Raw genomic sequence first — 17,545 nt, forward strand, 5'->3', positions numbered from 1 at the left:
GCTAATCCCCAGATATTACCGCAGTGCATTGTGCAAACTCGCGCACAGCTAATCACTTCTACAGGAGATGTAAAGGAAGGGGCAAAGGTTTCTCTATACATAAAATGTCGAGGACTAATGTGATCAAGTAGGACAACCCATAATAATGTACCGTATTAAGAAGAGAGACCCAGGTCTGCAGGGCACTGTAGTCTTGGGCACGGTTTGAAAGGGTCCACCACATCCGTAATGGTCAGCGAGACATACCCATTTAAGAAAAAGGCTTCTTTAGATTAGAAAATCACTTTAAATACAACTTGTCGCCTAATAACAAGAGTCCACTTTTTGCTCTTATTTCATTCCCGATGCTCTTCTGATTTTTCCATTTTTTGTTTTTTAAAAATCCACCGTACGGTTCCTGAGATATAGTCCTTTATATTTAGTGAGGATTTTTCTGGTGTTCACAAAGAGGGCGTGGCTGACAAAATTATCTGGGGGTGTGACTCTAGGCGGATATGCATAATTACCCTGTGAGCCACGCCCCCTTACTAAAGACCATAAATATTATTACTAAACTATAAAGGCCCAAATCTCTGGACTCGTACAGCAGATTTAAAATTAAAAAAAAAAAAATTAAAAAACAGTCGGGAAGAGCAGAAACTGGCCACTTTTGACCTGGTGACAGGCCTTCTTTAAGTCCACCTTCACAAGTAGCATATTTGTTATTGATTCTACCATTAAAATCTGCAAAATGAACAGGACTTTAAAAAAAAAAAAACACCATTCACATGCGGTGTTTAGATTTGGGAGCATGCAGTCTGTGGATGGATCTCCTATCTATTGAGAGAGAGATTATATATATATATATTATATATTTATTTCTTTTTTTATTATTATTTTTTCTTTCTATATATTTTTTTAAGATTATAAATAATAAAAAATAAAATCTACAAGTGGAAAATATCCGCTACGTGTGCTACATGCTTTTTTACTGCACAACCCAATTTTTTTTTCCCCTCATTATCTATGACTGTACACAAAATCAGGTCTGTAGATGACATTACAATGCTAAAATGTATGGGATCTTGTAAATCTGAACAGCGCTGATGATGTATAAGAAGGCTGGGGGATCCAGCCGAGCAGAGACTGGTTCTGGCTAGCTGTACTTGTAATTCCCTCTCCATCACGCTGGCAGCTTCCCTTTATGCTTCAGTAACCCTTGTGTCCCCGGAACAGCTCCACTCAACACTTCTATTTTCCCCAAATACGCCCTTGTGTTGGTGTTGCCCTAAAATAAGGAAATGAGATCTGCTTCTTCTGGCCTTACTAACAAACAAAATGCATTTTTTGTGCATTTGAAAAGGCAGATAATGCCACTGGTCATACAATTTTTATTTAACATTTCTTTGCATTTGTTTGATAGCAACAACTAGTAGTTAAAATCTTAAAAGGAAATTATTAAAGGGAATCTGTCAGCAGGTTTTTGCTACTTCGTATGAGAACAGCATAATGTAGGCAAAGAGAAGCTGAATCCAGCGATGTATCACTTAGATTACTGGGTGCAGCCATTCTCACACAATCAGAGTTTTTAGATTTAGCATGAAGCAGAGCTGAGGAAGCTAACCCCGCCCACACCAGACTCTCTGTGTATAAAGTCCATAGACGGTGAGGTGCTTGTCACAGGAGGGGGCGTGTCGGACTAGCATGCACACGCCTCTGTGTCCCAGCAAGGATATGCTCCTGCTGCTAAAACAAGCATCACAAGCAAACAAAACCATGGAACTTGATAAGAGAGGCATCCCTGAAATCTGTGTTTCAACCCCTATGTCCTGTTGTCTTCAGATTACATAGCAAAAACCTGCTGACAGACTCCCTTTAAAGGGGATTTCCAGGATTACTGTTCGTAAGATTAATGGATTAGCAGCAGTCTGACAACTTGCACTCCCACTAATCAGCTGTTAGCAGGTGCCACAGCCAATGAATGTACAGTGAACAGCGCCGAAACACCCCAGCCCCGTACATCACATAGTGGCTGTTATTGTGTACTGCAGCTCAGTTCCACAGTGCCTTGAAAACGGCTAGCACACAATGTATGAAGCGGTTTTGTTTCGGCTCCATCCGTACACGGTGTACATTCAGGGGCCGCAGGACTTGCTAACAGCTGATCTTTGGGGGTGGCTGATTTTGGATTACCACCAATCTGATATTCAATATCCTAGCCCAAGAAAACCCCTTTAAATATGACTTAAAGAGGACCCGTCACTTGTCATAAATATGTATTTTTTATTTACCAAGTATAAATGTCCCTGTTCTCCTGAATCTGGCATGCTTTATTTTTTGCTCCTGCGCCTCTCAGTTACTAAGATATGGCCCACTCTTTCCTGTTTGTATACCTAGACATTTTAGCCAACTGGGCGGGGTCCTCGAGTGGAACATTGATAGCCACACACACTTAGCTAAAATATTACATTTATTTAGTGGGCAGAGGGTGCCATATCTCAGGAACAGAAAGGCGCAGGAACAAAATAAAAATAACGCCAGATTCAGGAGAACAGCGGTATTCACACCAAGAAAGAAAAATACAATAAGGTCCGGACGCCTACACAGTGCAGGATATCCATCTATACATGTCAGTCTTATAAATGGTGGAGAAAAAAAAAGCTCCTGATCTACTATTAGGAGTCTACGTGCCACGTAAGCGGTGAGCAGCTCCGACGACGAGACATGTAGACAACGTATAGAGGACATCTGCTCTCCGTCACAGTGAGGGTCACTGATGGGCCGTGGCCCGCAGCATACATTCATTGGATTAGAGCGTCTAGATCTTCGGTGATGATTGCCTGTATCCGTTTTACAGGAATGTCATACAAGATAAGGGCTTTTAATTTTGGGAAATCGGTAAAATAAATCAGAATTCACTTTCGGCCGATCCTTTGTTATCTTTTGCAGGTTGCTACCAGTAATTAGGTGATCATCATCCCAGGATATTAGTATAGCATGCAGCTCAGCAGCACAACACATGCAGAGCGCCACACTTTATTTAACCACAGAAGCAAATCCATTGCAATCAATGTGCTGTGCAAACAAAGATATCGGGATACATCATCAGTTAAAAGCTATATAATCCAATAGGTCTAAAAGGAAAGAGCGCTAGATGTGTACATTGTATTATATAGGATTTTCTGTCTTATACAGTAGTGGCTTAAATCTTTATGGGCATCGATCCTAAAAAATGAATGGGATGCGGTGCTGATTAAAGTTTTCCAAGCATAGCAACGCTTCAGCTGCTCGAGGTACAGCCAGATCCACTCACTTCTCCGGATCGATGGGGTATCTGAGGTCGGACCCCAATGATCACAAGGTGAAAGCATATCCGTGCAGGATGAGACCTCATCCACAAGGCTTTATTATCTATAGGCCCATAATGTGCAACCACAATCTCAATTACACACAAGAAATATAAAAAAATGTGGCATGCAGCATGTCATACCGAATACCGGGCCTCAGGAAGATGCCATAAAGCAGCACATGTAGTGCCACACGACCGTACAGCCGCAATACCCAGCCCGACTATGGGTATCTTGACCCCAACTAACAGTCTTACTGGTAACCAGCGGACAGGTTGGGGATTCAAGGACCGTAAAATACGGCAGCTATATGGTAGTGTGAATAATCCCTAAGGCTCAGCTGTACTGGCAGACAGGCTCCATACTCACAGCTTTATTGTATATTTATATATTATATATTTATCTGGTGTAATTGCTGCTGTTCTCCTGAATCAGGCCTTGCTGTTTTTCTTTTGCTCCTGCCCCTCTCCATCCCTTAGACATGGCCCCTTCTTCCTTGTATATAAAACTAGCCTCATTGGCAATTAAAACTGGAATACAAGTTAGTATGCATGCAGCGTGTAGGCATATGTTCACACTGGCCACTAAGTAAATAAAACCTAAGATAAAAACAAAATGAGCAAATACCCTGCAGTAAATAAATAAATGGCAATAGAGAATGAAAATAACATAGGGTACTTAGTTAACATAATTTTGATAAAACAAAAACAAAAAAAAAAAACCTAAAAGCCATCCCATCACGTCAAGGTGACCCTTGAAATATGGTAAGGTTTATTAGAGGTTAGGACTGTCCCGAATAGGGTTACCATGACGTGGTGGGACGGCTTTTACATTTTTTTAAATTGTTAACTAAGTACTCTATGTTATTTTCACGCTTTATTGGTATTTATTTATTTATTTACTGCAAGCTATATGTGCTCATTTTGTTTTCATCTTAGGTTTTGTCTCATTAGCCAAAGGGGTGTGATCCTCATGAAGATGGCCACAGATATCACCTTGGCTTACAAGACTAGGATTTATATTAAAGGAAGATAAGTAATATCTCAGGAACAGAAAGGCACAAGAACAAAATAAAAACTAGGGGCGATTCTGGAGAACAGCAGCATTTACATCAGGAACAAACACACACATGACAAGTGAAAGGTCCTCTCTAAATTACAGTGACATTTCCTTAAAATAACAATTGAACATGTACAAAAAGTAAATTGTTGTTACACACCCTGAAGTTAAAGGAGTTCCTGGGCGAGGAGCTGCTCCCATATTCGGCTTCCTTGGTCAGGCTACCAAAGAAGCGGGTCTTTTTCGTCTTTGCCACATGTGGAGAGGATACATCATCCGTGATGGGACAGATATAGTAGTTATCTTCCTCGTCACTTTCAGCCTTGTTGCAATCTGAGCAGTGATTCTTCAGTATGTGAGCATTATCCAGACCCTCCATGCTGAAGATGAGGTCTTCGTCTGCCATGTTTGCCAGGTAGCAGGGATTATTCGCTGAATGACTGAAATAGCCAGACTGCTGCTGTAGATGAGCATTCAGAAGAGGGCCTACAAGAATACACAAAGACACGGCCATTCATAAATGTGACACCAGCACAAGCCAGGGGTCAATTATCCACCAGTTATGATGCTAAACTATGGAGACATGTGTCCTGTATTGTGTATATCCCGTGCATATGACCAAAATTCACTACTGTTTGCAAACTTGAGACATAGGGATATTTGTACATCGTGTCCCACCAGATGTGATGAGCATGCCGCCTTCCAATCCCAAGGCTCGTTAGAGGATAGATATAAACTTTTAGGACTTCTGCATCCAATAGGTGGCACTAGAGGTCCAGTCCACTTCCTCTCCGAACAGGCTATTTGCACCCTATAGGAGGTTGCCTTAAAGGGGTTATCCATGAATTTATTTATTTTTTCCGTATGGAGCCAAGAACTTTCCGGTAGGTAGTTGCCAACTACCTGCCTGTTCTGCCCTGCGATGATCTCTTCCAGCTGAGAGAGGTCAGGACTCTTCCATCTTCCTGTGATGTCACGTCGACAGGGCAGTTTCATCTCTTCCTCTCTGCTTGGTCACTGCCGACAGTGCAGCCTCATCTCTTCCTCTCTGCTTGGACACTGTTGACAAAGCAGCTCTTTCGCTCTGCTCTGTTGAAGGGGCGTAACTCTCACCTGACATGAGTGACGCCTTGTCGACAGTGAAGACCAGAAGAAAAAGAGCTGCTCTGTCAGCAATGACCGAGCAGAGAGGAAGAGATGAGGCTGCTCTGTCAATGTGACGTCACAGGAAGCAAGGGAATCGCAACCTGAGCCAGGAGAGATCGTCGCAGGGCAGAACAGGCAGGTAGTTGGCAACCCATAGGGGTAAAAGAAAAAAAAAAGTCCCTAATAACCCCTTTAAACAAAAAGGTAAACAACTATAAGATTAACTAGAACCATAGTGCAGATGCAGAAATGTGTCAAATCTACTACATGTAAATACTCAAAAAGCCACCACTTTGCGGACCGTCGGGTTATGCCGTAAGATCAACAAGTAAAGGAGTATAAATGCAAATGTTCCATATGAAGATCAGGACTTTCCACATCTTCATTGCGGCTTGCATATCCATCAGAAACCATGAAATATGGTCTGAACCCTAGAATGGCTGTTCTCATCGATGCCCAATGACCCTTTTATGGTCTGTAGGCATCCATCGTGGGGTCTGTGGGCAACCATCGTGGGGTTTGTCACTTTCACAGCAAACTTAGTGAAGAACTCAGGAATATTTTGCTTATATTTTCTAACGGAAACAAAGTCTATAACACAGATGTGAGCAAAGCCTCTACTACCCATCTACAATTAAGTGCCCCACTTCCTTACCAAATGAATTACAATTTATTTGCATTTTTTTTTTTAGGAATTGTAAGATGTAAGCACACATTGAAAAAGAAATTGCAGAATACTACACATCAGGGTGTAAAGGCACACAATTTTGGTCAATTAATCAAATGAATACAGAACACCCCCCCTCCTCCCCGTTTGTATCCTCCCTTCTTATCGTCAAGGGTTTACCGCGACAGAGGAGCCAAAAGACCATAGCGTCTGAGTTCACATATTCCTGCATTGAATAGAAGCACCTCTCCCTCTTACTAAATTGTACTGGATTCTTTCAGCAGTGCATTAGTTAAGCTGCTCAGCTTTGAGTCTTTGTAGCTTTCTTCTTGGAAGTTCTCAGCTGTGCAGTATCAGCCACTCCCCTCTCCTATATAGTCTCCGCTCTGGCAATCTGGATTGCCAATGTTAAGTCTTGTATTGCATCGTGAAAAGTTGAGGAATCTGTGTTCGGTTCGTTAGAGGCGTTTAAGGAGAGTTGTTCTGTGACTGTTGCTTGGTGTTTTGGCTGTGTGCATAATTCCTTCCTCTTCAATTTTTGTTTTCCTTCTTCATCCCTGCGGTGTTTTCCCTCTGTTGTCTGTGAGTGCATATTTTATGTGCTTTGTATTTTCATTTATCCCTGTACGTCCTTTCCTTGTTTGCCTGGTTTGTGTATTTACATACACTATTCCTCCACACTTCCCTGGGTGGGAAGGGGACAGATAAGAACTGATTCAGAAGAACAGAAATGTACGTGGCCCCAGCATCTTCACCATCAGAAGTAACCGGGGGAGCACGGATAGCTAGGGTGCCCCTAACGTTAGGGACAGGGAAGGAGCCCCTGGTCTCGGGTTATCAGACAACAGTATCGTGACACTCATCCCTTATAGGATACAATATTGGCTTGGTGACTAAACCTAGAATCCCACATCCACATTCTGATGTACGGACCGGCCAAGAGTCTACTTACCTAAATTCGACAGTGAAACACGAATGTATTAAACTGGCCTAAGAGTATCATTATTCATAGGTGAGGGGAAAATTAACTACGAGACGGGGCCCCCTCCACAGTCCCATCTGAGCAACCTATATAGTAATTATTAAAAAATAAGAAAAAAATAATAGTCTATAGCCCGTGTTCTATTCTACTCAAATACTCTATATATCTGGTAATCCTTCTGGACGACTATTCATTATAATGTACTTTTCTAGGATTGTGTGTGCAGTGAACGTCGCTGACCTAGTCTCCCCAGCAAAGCCTCTTTCCGTAATGATATACAAGATGAATGTGTGGAATGCAGAACGCTGAGTACACGCTGTGCTGAAGTGAATGGTTACTGTCCGAAGATACGGGATTAGCTACTTAAAAGGGAATTGGTAATCAAGTTTTTACTACCCAATCTAAGAGCAGCATGATGTAGGGGCAGAGACCCTGATTTCAGCAATGTGTCACTTACTGGGTTGTTTGTTGCAGTTTTGATAAAATCACTGTTTTATCTGCTGCACATTAAGCAGTTCTCTTAATGCTAAGCCCTATATAACCCCGCCCACACCACTGATTGGTTGCTTCCTGTGTACATTTGTGCATAGGCTGAAAGCAGCTAATGTACACAGGAAGCAACCAATCAGTGGAGTGGGCGGGGTTATACAGAGCTCATGAAAATGGAGGATTACATGGAAGCAAGTTTACTAGTCTTCTAGTTATAATATCCTACTGATAAAACTAGGATTTAATCAAAACTACAACAAGCAGCCCAGTAAGTGACATCGCTGGAATCAGGGACTCTGTCTCTACATTATGTTGCTCTCAGATTAGGTGGCAAAAACCTGGTGACAGATTCCCTTTAATAATTGGAATAAAGCTGAATAAACATTTTATGGTCAACAGACCATATGTTCCATTATCAATGCTGGCTGTTGGGCCCAAATATAGATATCATTTACCGTTTATTCAAATTTTTAGCCGTTCTTGAGATATTATCAACTTTCTTCCATTTACAGCTTGTTTCCTTGGAGACTGACCACCGCTGCCAGCCAGCAGAACATCTGCAGTGCTTACAAACTAGACAGCAGCAGTGGTCGGTCTCTTGGGCAACCAGCTATAAACAAAAGAAAAAAGTGTTAATATCACAAGAACTACCGCAAATTTTAATAAGGAGTAAATTGAAAAATTGCTTGATTTTACAAGCACTCTCCAACAATAGCCATCTATAAAAACAGAATTAACACTTAAATTTATAATGCCAAATATATCAATAATGTGAACTTACGATGTCTCCAAGCAAGCCATGTCAATGACACCGGTGACCACACTCATTGGTAACCATATACTTGGGCATTGTATTGGGTCACAAAGTCCAAAATATCTAAAAGTAGATTTATATAGAGATCTATGGCATACCATGTGCTGGGATCTGCATCAGTCACCTCCTGGATGAAAAGTGATCCGGATAACACTATTAGGGTAGGAATCGCTCATAAACCAGTATAAGTGGCTCTAAACCAGATACCAAGATGAACATAAAAGGAAACAAATTTCAGCCTCATAATAGAAACTAGTTGTCACCACGCCAAGATGAGCGCTGTCTTTTTTTTGTTGGGCACAAGATGCCAATTAAAAGCCTAGAGGAGGACATTTTGTTAGCAAAAGACACCAATTAAATGGGTACAAAACAACCTCCTGTAAATAATTCAGCAGCATTGTCATATAATATGTTCTATTGTGAAGGTATAAAAGTCTGCACATTCTTCGAGAGTTACCTGTCAAGTGGTAAATTATATACCGTGGGCGCCATCTTGCTTTGTCTTTGCGCACGTTGTGCTTCTATATCAGTCGCTTGTACACTACATGTTTTAAACGCTATTATTGCACGGAATAAGAAAGCGAGCAGTCACATCATGACGTTAACATGTTGAAAGCAGGAGAAGTGAGCGAGCGTAAAGATCTACGTGACTCATAGGCACCCAAGCCTCCTTATTGGAAATAAAAGCTCGCCCGTCTGGAGCGATCCCGCAGAGGAGCGGGCTCAAATGGCTGAAAAAGTATGTGCTGGCTTTGATAGAAAGTTGCACAAAACACAGTGTATCTTCTCCATAATGGCCGATGTAGCTGCAAATCTATCAAGGTGTCCACACTGACCCATGTCCACCTCCGAAAGGGACTACAATGGGTAAGCGAGCATCAAAACTGGACCATAGACCACCTACCTCCATATAAACCTTGTCCAGCTCAAGTACAATCCTTCATGGCAGTGGTCTCATAGCAGGATAATGCCCCTGCCACAGTGCAAAAATCATTCAGGGACTTGACAAAAATTTCAAGACGAAGACTTGGCCTTCAAATTCCTCAGATGTCAATCTGATCAAACATCTGACTATGAGATGTGTCCAGAAATATTCCAACTTGAAGGGAAAATGCCATCAGGAAACTGCTACACTGTTTAAGGCAGGGTTTAAGGTGTGCATGTGTATATATTATATACACACACACACACACACACATATATATTATACAAACACTTATCTTGAACTATACGACAATCAAAATGTTAAGGTGATCATAAAAGGATTAATAAAAAATATAGATATTTTTTTTTGCACGCTATCCTTATAGGAACGACTGTAAAAATATTCCACAAATTAGCAGGGGGGGGTGTCTAAGTAAATATTTCAACTACTAAGAAGTCCCCGCCAGCTATCGGCGGCCCCTATGGGGAGGTGTTTGGTTTAGTAACACAAGCCATTAACATTGCTGATGGGTTGCTATGAAAAACATCAATATACATACATAAAGCTAATTACTATAAAGTCAGTGCAACTTCACGAAATTAATTACTTCTACCAGATAACATGTCTGTATAGTTGATATACAGGGATGGGGGCTGGCAGATTAGTAAGGGGCGCAGCATCCGCCTCCTATTCTCTAAATGCACAGCAACACAATTCAGTATTGATTTGTGCCAGTGATTCTCAGAGGCCATTCCTGCCCGGTGCTAGCCTGAAGCAGCCAGAGTGCAAACCCTTTTAATAGACAGCGGTGGGAAATGGCCAATTAAAGAACTCTACTTTATAGATTTTGTATTAATTTTTCTTGCAACAGCTTGAGAATAATATTACATAACACATATGATAAGGAGATAGCAACTCTAATCTGGAAAGCCATTAAAAGGGGAGATGCAACTGGACAATACCCTTCCAGAACGCAGCCAAGGGTCTGACTGATGAAAGCTACAGGAGGCCTCCAAAGTGTTACAATATTACATGGAGACCATTTAAAGGGAATCTGTCAGCAGGTTTTTGCCATCTAATCTGAGAGCAGCATAATGTAGATACTGAGACCCTGATTCCAGTGATTTATCACTTACTGGGCTGCTTGCGGCAGTTTTGATAATAAAAACACTGTTTTATTAGCAGGAGATTATCACTAGAGGACTAGTAAACCTTTTGCCAAGTAGTCCTCTATATTCATGAGCCCTCTATAACCCCGCCTCCACCACTGATTGGCAGCTTATGTACAGTGTACATAGAAAGCTGCCAATCAGAGGTGTGAGTGGGGTTATACAGAGCTCAGCATTCAGAGCACTGCTAGATCTGCAGCAGAGAAAACTGATTTTATCAAAACTGCAGCAAGCAGCCCAGTAAGTGACATCACTGGAATCAGGAAGTGTGCGCTGCTGCTCTTTTTTCGGATGTAAGAGATTGTCTGAAGGTAGGGAGAGTGAAGCGGCCGCTGATTGACTGCAGGGTTCACAGGACGACTCACTGCGATGCGATCTCTGGGGGAAGAGAGCCGCACCGCTGGAACGGCACTGGTACCGGAGGTGATTATCAGTGTTGTTATTATAAAAAGGGGGAAAAAATACGGATTGAGAAGGAGTTGTCCCGAGTAGTGGACAACCCCTTCAAGATTGGTGCAAGATTTCTCCAAAGAAGCTAGCGCTTTCAATCAAGCAAGACTAGGGCGGAGATAGCCTGAAGACAGGTCCATGAGTAGGTGCACTGAACCACTTGGTCACACCCAATATGCACTGAGCACCTAATTAGCCTATTGGAATAAAGGATAATTTTGTGAAAACCTAATGGATTTTAACAAACAAGAAAGATAGAATGGTGCTTTGCTTAAATACTTATTAGGGGCTGAGTGACTCCCTTTTACTTTTATTTACTTAAAGGGGTTTTCTCATAAAACACATTTAATTTTTATCAACAGATCTCGGAATAATAATAAATATTTTTCACAATTGGATGTAATTAAATAAAATGTTCCTGTGCTGAGATAATCTTATAAATGTGCCCCTGATGTGTACTGTGTAATGGCTGTGTCTGACTGTGCAGGAACATGGTCTGATCATACCACAGCTCCTGGGCAGGGGAGGAGTCAATATAGAGTATATAGACAGGACAGCAGGGGATCACGGCTGATTCTTTTTGGGAGGTAAAACATTTCTTAAAAACAGGCAGTGAAATGTTTTACCTCACAGAAAGAATCAGCTGTGATCCTGTGCTGTCCTGTCTGTATACTCTTTTCCTTCCTTCCCTGCCCAGGAGATGTGGTATGATCAGACCATGTTCCAGCATGGTCAGACATAGACATTACACAGAACATATATTTTAACGACCTGCAGCTCAATCTCGAGCCATGGCGTCTTGATGGATGAATGCTCTGTAGGAAGATTGATCTCGTGGATGCCTAGATCCACCAGGGTCTTCTCCGCCGTTATCTTGATAGTATCAAGCCATCGGGTTGCTGGTCTTCCTCTTCGCCTTGTTCCTTCTATTCTTCCAACCATGATGTTCTTCTCCAGTGATTTCTTTCTTCGTATGATGTGTCTAAAGTAGGAAAGTCATAGCTTGGTGATCCTTGCTTCAAGTGACATGTCTGGTTTGATTTATTTGTTCTTCTTGCCATCCATGGTATTGATGACATCCTTCTCCAGCACCAGATTTTGAAGACATTGATTCTTCTTCTGTCTTGTTTCTTTATCGTCCAGGTTTCGCATCCATATGTTACCACAGAAAAGACCAGAGGATGTTGTCACCAGTGACATGTTCCTTGATCTGAAGACCTTGTCCAGTGACTTCACTATTGATTTGCCCATAGCCGGTCTCCTGTTCTGGTGTTGTGTCTGCATCGTGAGTGATCCTTGATCTGAAGAGGTTGAAGTCCTTTACAACTTCCAGTTTGTCTCAAATGTGTGGTACCTGGCAATAGTCAATATCTTGGTCTTCTATGTAATGACTAGGAGTCCCATGTTCGAGCTTCAATTGTGGAACTTAGCATTCCATGATCTATAAATTAAAATGTACTCTGTTCGTGGGAAACCCCCTTTTACTCCTCAATGTCTTTTCAACAATCTCATGCTCATTTGATTAGTGATGTAATAGCAAAATTGCTAGATGAATGTCTTGTCCTAATTCCTCTCCACTGCCTCACACCAGGTGTAACCTGTCTCCAGCAGGTGAGACACAGACATATGACATGGAGTGGTGGCGGATGTCTGCACTCTGATCTGTCATACTGCACACAGGCACAACAGAGAGGCGGGCTAGCAGATATGTAACTGGACTGTAAGGTAACGAAAGTGCCAGCACACACAGTGCTGGCAGACCTCACAGGCAGGATAGACATCCAAAGTAATCAAGTGAATGTTTGGAAGTTGCACCTTTGGTTGGGGACACTCAGAGGGTAAATCAACTACGTACACAGTCATTGGCATTAAAGCTACAAGCACACGCTTTTATTTAATAGCTGACAGTACACTTTAAGAACTACCTAGAAAATAATGCAGTCATTCCTTGGCAATTCTCCCAGAAAGCTATTCACCCAGCATGTGATCTGTGGGGGTGTAGAGCTGCAGGGTGTCGTTGTAAAATAGCTTACAGCCCCAACTTTTATAAAACACAAATACAATCTCTGTACACATATATACTGTACAGAGATATTCTTCTTCTTCTCTTTAGGCCTCTGCACAGTTTTGAGATGATTTCTTCTTGCAGGTCCATAATACACTCATATTATCTGAATCAATCCCTCCATTCGTGAGTTGGTCGGAAGCAGATTATAGAGGAGAACACAAGCCGGTAAATCCTATCCCCTCTTCTGCTTGTAACGTAACCGGACCATGGGACGGCAATGGGGGAAGACTCCGCTCCACAATCAGCAACTTGTATGGGGACTCCTCGCCGCCTGGCCCGGACTCCTCGCCCAGGGAGGAGTTTGCATTCGACCAGCTCCATTCAGGACGCATTTTGCTCCATCTTCTTCTTTAGCCGGTCACAGCTCGATACTGGGGGCACAAACCAGTCCTTTGATTTCCTATGGGCAACACTCTGACCAAAGAAGTCACGTCGTACATAAAAGAATAAGCTCCATTCCAACTGCCAGCAACATGGCATCTTAAAGACACAGCCTTTATGAACTATTTACATGCATCACAATGACCTAAGACATGGACTCCTCTCTGGTGTCTCCTTGGGCCACAGGCAGCCCCATCCCATCGGTATTCTTCACCACCTCTACTGAGCTCTCCGCCTCAGCCCTACAGCAGGGAACTGGATCTTCCACATTTTGTCAATCTTTGACCATCTGGACAGCCATCTCTTTGCTCGCTTCATCACTGCAGTCTAAAAGAACCGATACTCAGCCATTGAGCGCCACTTCTGTGTCACCCGGCCAAGCACAGCAGCAGGCAGCTCCTGACTCACACACTTAGAAGGGGATGCATATCACCAAAGCCACATTCCCTCACTAACATGGCGCCATGCCAGAGAAGTAACACTCCCCGTTCTTTATTTAGGAGCAATAGCATCCGTACGTTCCTAATCCCCTCCTCCAGACGTGGCTAACCCGAGCATGTGTATGGCGGGGTCAGAAGTTATAGCCGTTGGCAGACATTATCTAAACTGTATGGCCACCTTAACTCTTAGTAGCATTTCATAGATTTTTTTTTTTATTATTAATTATTATTATTATCTACTCCCATACTATTTTGACGGTGCATGTTACAAAAGGGCTATCCGGGACTTTTATTAATTTTGCATATGGGGCTAAGAACTAACAGGCCGATAGATGCTAACTACCTGCCTGTTCTGCCCAGCGGCAACCTCTGCCGACTTAAGAGTGGTCACGGACCACTCCTGCAGGTTCTGTTGATGCTGTCACGTCAACAGAGCAGAGTCTTCTCCTCAGCTCTACTGTGTTGACTCTCTGTCAATTTAATTCTGAACAACAGCTGGCTCCCCGCTGCCTAACTGTGGGGAGCTGGCTTTCAATCAGCATGATGTCTGCAGTGACGCCCTGTCAGACCGGAAAGAAGAGAGGTGACATGGAGCCAGAAAATTGCCACCTGAGCAGGCAGAGATAGTTTCTGTCCAGAGCAGGCAGGTAGTTGTCAAATACAGGCCTGTTAGTTCCTAGCCCGATACACAAAAATAATAAAAAATATTTTCATCCCAGCGCATTAGGGTGGATCCACAAATGATGTGGCTTTACTAATCATTGCTCACAGTTCATATTTTACATCTGCGTGCTGTCCATATGCAAAATGGATACCATACGGACAGCACACGGACCAATGCAAGTCAATGGGGTAGTGCAGCATGAGCGTTTTTAAACATGGTCCTTTTCTATAAAAAAAAATAAAAATGCAGCATACACTATTCTAATCATTTTTGGATCGTCCATTAAACTCAATGGGTGCAAAAAAAAGAAAAGTATCCGTATGAGATGCGTTTTTTCTATGTATCTATTGCAATTATTAGCATTGTAAACTGTATTTGTACATTTTTTGGTCTAGTTGTGTTTAACACATTTTCCCATAGGCTTCTGTATGAAAAAATGAAAAACACTAAAATTGTGCGTTTTTTTATAAAAGCAAAAAAAAGACTGCAAAAACAAAAAAGTGTAAAAAAAAATGCCTTTGGCCATTAACCCGAGTAAGAAAACGCTGCATTATTCCCATATGTTTTCCGCAACAATATGTGCAATAGCGATCTGATCTAATTATTGCATTGTTATTGCATTTTTTTATACGTTTTACCATTTTTTAAAGCATTTTTGGTGCAGATTTGACACTTTTGAACTGTGAATATTTAACGCATTTATTTTACCTTTATGTTTCTATGAGGAGCATTAAAAATCCTGCAACTACAGTTTTAAGGGAGGACTCTCAAGAGTTTTTGCACTCAAAAACGTTGCATGAAATCTGCGTTAAAAAAAAATAAAAAATAAAAAAAAGCGCCAAAAACAGAATAATCAGAGCAGATTTCTATGGCGCACTTTGGTACGGACACGTGCAGGAAAAAAATGCAACCTTTTTGCACATGGCAATATGGGGGTGTTTTTTTGGGTCCTTAGCACCCTCTATGTCTTTTTTTTTCATATTAGAAAAACAATGTATGAAAAAATGCACAAAAATCAGGAGAGAAATAAAATGTAATAAACAAATATATTGAATCTACCCTTAAAATATAAGACATTTATCGACTGCTTGTATCGTCTATTCCTCCGGTAGAGCAAGGGTTAACCGCAGACTGACACCAATTCTGCTGATGCTTGTTTGTGTTGTGCCATGTGCCCATCCATCACCAATCATGGCACCATCAGCTGCACAGCATGACCACATGAAAAATAACAGCACAATGCTGCAGCGAGGTGATGCATGGAGCTGGGAGCGTAAAAAAATATAATATAATAATAAAAAAAATCATAAAAAATAAAAGGATCGCTGAGTGCAATGAGGCTTATGGCGGAAGAAATGAATAACCCTTGCAGTGCTGTGCAGCTCGTCCCAGCCATAAAAGGCAATATTGACCTGTCTATAGATACAGGAACAAAACAATAACAGACGCCTGTGGCCTCCTAAAGAATACACCATGTATTTACTAACAGGTTACTATTTCTTTTACATTTTGCATGAATGTAGCGGATTATTTAGATGCCACTGATAAAATAATGCTGCAAAAAAACAATTAGATCTATATGCAGCACCATATATATTATAAGCGATGAGATATGGTAAGGGGCATGCCATGCAATCTGTCACCTGCCAGCATCACTAGGGGTAAACAGCATTGTATGGCACTTGGAATGAGGCTGTGAACAGTAAGGCCAAGCAGAAGTGCACATAATAAGACATTGCTCCTTCTTACCTTGCACAGATGGCACACACCCTGGAGATTCCTGCACAGCCTGAAGAAGGCAGGATCTGGAGCCTGGGCTGTGTTGGAGGGCAGCAGACTGGCACACAATGAATGAGCACAAGGCTGGCAGCAGCAGCAGCTCTCTCCTGTCCTGTGGTCTCACACTAAAGCCCCTCCAGCATAACAGCACAGGAAGAGCTAGGCTCTGCTGCCACTCAACTGCTGGCTCCGCCTCCAGACACGCCCACTGGCCGCCCAACGTTCCATGTCAATCATCCGCGCGGAGACCCTGACAGTGACTGCTGGACTTCAGCCATGTGACCCCGGAGCAGCCCGGAGACATTGTCACAGTCCTCAGCGAGGAGACAGGAGCAATCATCCTACACAAGAGGCTAAACGGACATGTTATTATTAGCAGGGATCCCACCTTAGAAGCACATGTTATATTTAAAGGGGTTGGCTCATGTTTTTTAATGGGAAAACTGCAAAGACCTTATAAAAGCTATAAACCTTGCACTATATTAGTTATTAAAATTGTTTAGATTTTTCTGTTTACTGCTGGTTGCCTAGGTTACCGGCCACCGCTGTGGTCTAGCAGCGGAGACCAAACAAGCAGTGCTTACCAGCTTTTTCGAATGGGTCCAGTAGCGTAGCTAGAGTCTGATGGGCCCCGGTGCAAGATCTGGATCAGGGCCACCCTATCCTCAATAAACTATATATATGTCCCTCATCCTGATATATATATCCCCCATCCTAGTATATCTATCCCCCATTCATGTATCTGTCTCTTATCCTTGGCCCCATCCTGGTATATGTCCCTCGTTCTGCCGCTTTTCTTTAATGTATAGAAAAAAATAAACCATTGTACTCACCAGGGTATAATGCACGGCCCATAGTCCTCAATATAGTATAATACACCCCCATAGTCCTCCACATAGTATAATGCATCCCTTAGTCCTCCATATAATATAATGCACAGCCCATAGTCCTCCATATAATATAATGCACAGTCAATAGTTCTCCATATAATATAATGCACAGCCCATAGTCCTCCATATAATATAATGCACAGCCCATAGTCCTCCACATAGTATAATGCACCCCCCATAGTTCTTCATATAGTATAATGCAGCCCCCATAGTCATCAATATAGTATAATACGCCCCCTTATAGTATAATGCATCTCATAGTCCTCCATATAGTATAATGCACCCTCCACAGTCCT

General features: G+C 42.2%; 1 protein-coding gene across 2 annotated transcripts in view; it reads right to left on the bottom strand.

Moving 5' to 3' along the window:
• EEF2K (eukaryotic elongation factor 2 kinase) overlaps positions 1-16,564 on the bottom strand; it is a 65,284-nt gene extending 48,720 nt beyond the window's left edge. For both annotated transcript variants that reach the window (XM_073647594.1, XM_073647593.1), the window contains exons 1-2: positions 16,330-16,564; positions 4,546-4,871 (exon numbers count right to left, since the gene is read on the bottom strand). In XM_073647594.1, coding sequence (XP_073503695.1) covers positions 4,546-4,791 — 246 coding nt within the window. In that variant the 5' untranslated portion in view covers positions 4,792-4,871; positions 16,330-16,564. The remainder of the gene's footprint in view (positions 1-4,545; positions 4,872-16,329) is intronic.
• Positions 16,565-17,545: the final 981 nt, after the last annotated feature.

Source organism: Phyllobates terribilis, unplaced genomic scaffold, assembly GCF_046119375.1.
Source record: "Phyllobates terribilis strain yellow unplaced genomic scaffold, ASM4611937v1 Scaffold_9__5_contigs__length_417890890, whole genome shotgun sequence".
NCBI classification, from domain to species: domain Eukaryota; kingdom Metazoa; phylum Chordata; class Amphibia; order Anura; family Dendrobatidae; genus Phyllobates; species Phyllobates terribilis.